The sequence below is a fragment of the Entamoeba invadens genome (assembly GCF_000330505.1).
Source record: "Entamoeba invadens IP1 unplaced genomic scaffold scaff_1105074725271, whole genome shotgun sequence".
NCBI classification, from domain to species: domain Eukaryota; phylum Evosea; order Mastigamoebida; family Endamoebidae; genus Entamoeba; species Entamoeba invadens.
The window spans coordinates 1-3,209 of NW_004440422.1; the positions used below are offsets into that span (position 1 = coordinate 1).

The 3,209-nt window shown below is 28.5% G+C and overlaps 1 protein-coding gene across 1 annotated transcript; it reads left to right on the forward strand.

Annotated features, from left to right (window-relative positions):
* Nucleotides 1-19: 19 nt before the first annotated feature.
* On the forward strand, nt 20-3,151 carry EIN_049230 (hypothetical protein; the record flags this gene model as incomplete). The annotated part of the gene is made up of 1 exon (XM_004257067.1): nt 20-3,151. A coding segment is annotated over one exon (3,132 nt), but the record flags the coding sequence as incomplete, so codon positions are not given.
* Nucleotides 3,152-3,209: the final 58 nt, after the last annotated feature.

Sequence of the window (3,209 nt, forward strand, 5' to 3'; positions counted from 1 at the left end):
GCCAGCTTTGATTCGAAATATGAATGAATATTTATACGCCTTTACAGGTACAGTTAATTCTACTACTATTATAGATGGAAGTGGATTACAAATTGTTGTTTTGTGTTATCAAAATCATTATGGCAGATACGCATTTTCTAAAACTGCATTTTCAAAAGAAAATTGTGATTGTATTCCTTTAGATTATTCACAAAAAATTTTAAAAAGTACTGTTTTTAACTATCCTGATTGTGTTTACAATTCTTCGATGTTTAATTTGAATCTTTCGAACTATATGTCATGGAATTTGGATATATATAAATGGTACACAATTTATTCTAATAATCCGATGATGTGGATAACAGGTTCAAATAATCACGTTTTAGAATTAGAAAAATTTGATATGAAAAGTTCTTTTAGTATTTTTTTAAATACCAAAATAAACAATTTGACAATTTCAAGATTAAATGTGGGAGGATGGTTTGACTCAAATGTTGAAATAAAGCAAGTCAATTTGAAACCAGAGTTTAAAAACAAAATATTGTTTGTTGTTCACAACGGTCTGCTGATATCCGAACAATTGGAAAGTTGTGGTGAAAGAGTATTTACCAAAGATTGTGATATTGATATGTGTGTTTGTGATTATCGAACAACGAGTTCGTCAACTGAATTTACCTTTTTGAACCAAAATGCTAATAATTGTCTTGACGACACCAATTCAATTCAACTCAAACTTAACATCAACAATTATACTTATATACCACGATTTGAAAGAGATATATGGGAAAGTTTGATATATTCAAATGGTGGAAGTATTACAGCTAATCCAAATTATATATCAACACAAGTCGAGTTTTCTTTTTGTAGTGTCAATTTAACAATTACAATTGAAACAACAATAAAATGTGAAATATTGAATGTTTATTTAAATACCAGATATATAGTTGAAAATCATGGTGTTTTAATAATTGGAAAAATCATTTATCGAAATGTCTTTAGTCGATTAACCCAATGGAACATCTTGGTGTTAAAGGGTGGAAATGTAAGGCCTTTAAACAGTAAAATAACATTGAGTGTTGACCAACCGATTTCAACAATGTTTTTCTGCAACGAAGTGTTGTCGTCGATTGTTGAAATTGATTTGACATTATTCGAAAATCCCAAAGGGATAAGTTATGGATCAAAATTGTATAGAATATGTTTTGGGCACAATCCACTTTCAAAAGAAATAATATGCGAATTGGATCAAAGTGATTTTTCATTATTTTCGAGCCACAAAAACGTTCTTCATTGCCCTTTAAATGATAATTCGGTAACCCAACTGATTCAAACCGAAATGTTTATTTATAATTATCAATGCAATGGAACGTTTGTTCAACAAAAAGAAATTGTTCAGATGACTTCTTTTATTGAAGGTGAATCAAACTTTGATGATCCCATCGATAACATTTTGTATATTGATGATACCTCGTCATATAGTAATACCTTTAGGATTAAAGGAAATAAAAACAAACTTTTGTTGGGAAACAAAATGGGGTTTGAATTACAAAAGTATGATGTTCAGCTCAATAAGATTTATATAAAATCGAATTTATCATCATTGTGCAATTCATTTTTTATTTTAGAAACTGGAATTAAAGAATGTATTTTATGTAAATCGTTTAGTATTTTACAAAACAAATCATGTCTTCCTTTTGACGTCAATTGTATTGCTGATGGTAATATTCCAACAAGATATTGCGAAACATGTAAATTGTCTTACCAAGCATTTAAAGAAAAATGTATTTTATGTTCAACTTATTGTCTTAGATGTATTGATGACCAATGCATTTTATGTCAAGAAATGTATGAATTAAAAAATGGTATTTGTGTTGAAGTTGCTAAAGAGGTTGCCTATTATAAAAGCAGAATTTGGAAATGTTCTAAACATTATTCAAACGAAAATCAAACTTGTTTGCCATGTAAAGAAGGTTGTATTTTTTGTCGAAATAATATATGTATTATTTGTGAGCCAAATCGTGTTTTTGATGTTAATGGGGAGTGTGTAATGCCGATTGGAATTCTTTTGACAAATATGAAAAAAGCAATTGTTTGTCTTCCATCGTACTTTCTTGATAATAATAAGTGCAATTTATGTTCTGATTTTCATGGAAATTTGTGTAAATTTTGTACAAAAGATAATTGTATTTTCTGTGAAGGAGATATCATTGTTTCAGATGGAAAGTGTCTTCAAATCGATGAAACCAATTGCACAAACAATAAAGGGACGTATTGTACTGGTTGTAATGACGTTTTTCTTTCAATTTCGGAAAATGAAATATGTGAGAATAATACAAATAATTGTAAAGTAACTACATTAAATGGTAAGTGTAATTTATGTCAAGATAACACGTTTTACATTTACGAACAACAAACTTGTGTTCAACAAAATTATTCAATTGATAATTGTATTCTTATGAATTTTGATAATGACCGTTGTGTAAGTTGTCAAATGGGATATTTTGAACACAATAATATTTGTATTAAATGTCCTGAAAATTGTAAAAACTGTTATGACAATGAAAACTGTATTCTCTGTGAGACTGGTTATTTTCTTAATAACGGAATGTGTTTGTCTTATTCTACTGTAAATAGTAATTGCAAAAGGCTCATTCAAAGTAGTTCAATGTGTGCATTGTGCGAAAACAAGTATTTTAGAAATGTTAATGGAAATTGTGATAATTGTTTACAAGGTTGTGAAAATTGTAACACAAAAGACAGATGCATTTCTTGTGAAAAAGACCACTTTTTAACAACAAACTCAAGCGCATGTTTGTCATTTGATTTACTTTCAAATTGTTTACAAAAAACACAAAGTGGATGTTTGCAATGTGCTGATGGGTATTTCGTACTCGACCAAATTTGTGTTTTGTGTTCTTTCAAAAACTCAAATTGTGAAAAATGCAATCCAAATTCTATTTGTACTTCATGTAAAAAGAATTATATTTTGTCATCAACTTCACAATGTGTTTCAATGAATGTTGTGATAAATTGCATTGAAGTAGTCAATTCAAAATGTTCTCAATGTTCATTCTGGCACAATCCAAGTGAGAATGGTTTATCTTGTTATACACAAATAGTTTGGTGGGTTATATTAATATGTGTTATCGTTGCTTTGTTGATATTAACAATAGTTATCATATTGGTTGTTATATTGTTTGTGAAAATATTCAATCATTTAAAACATAAAA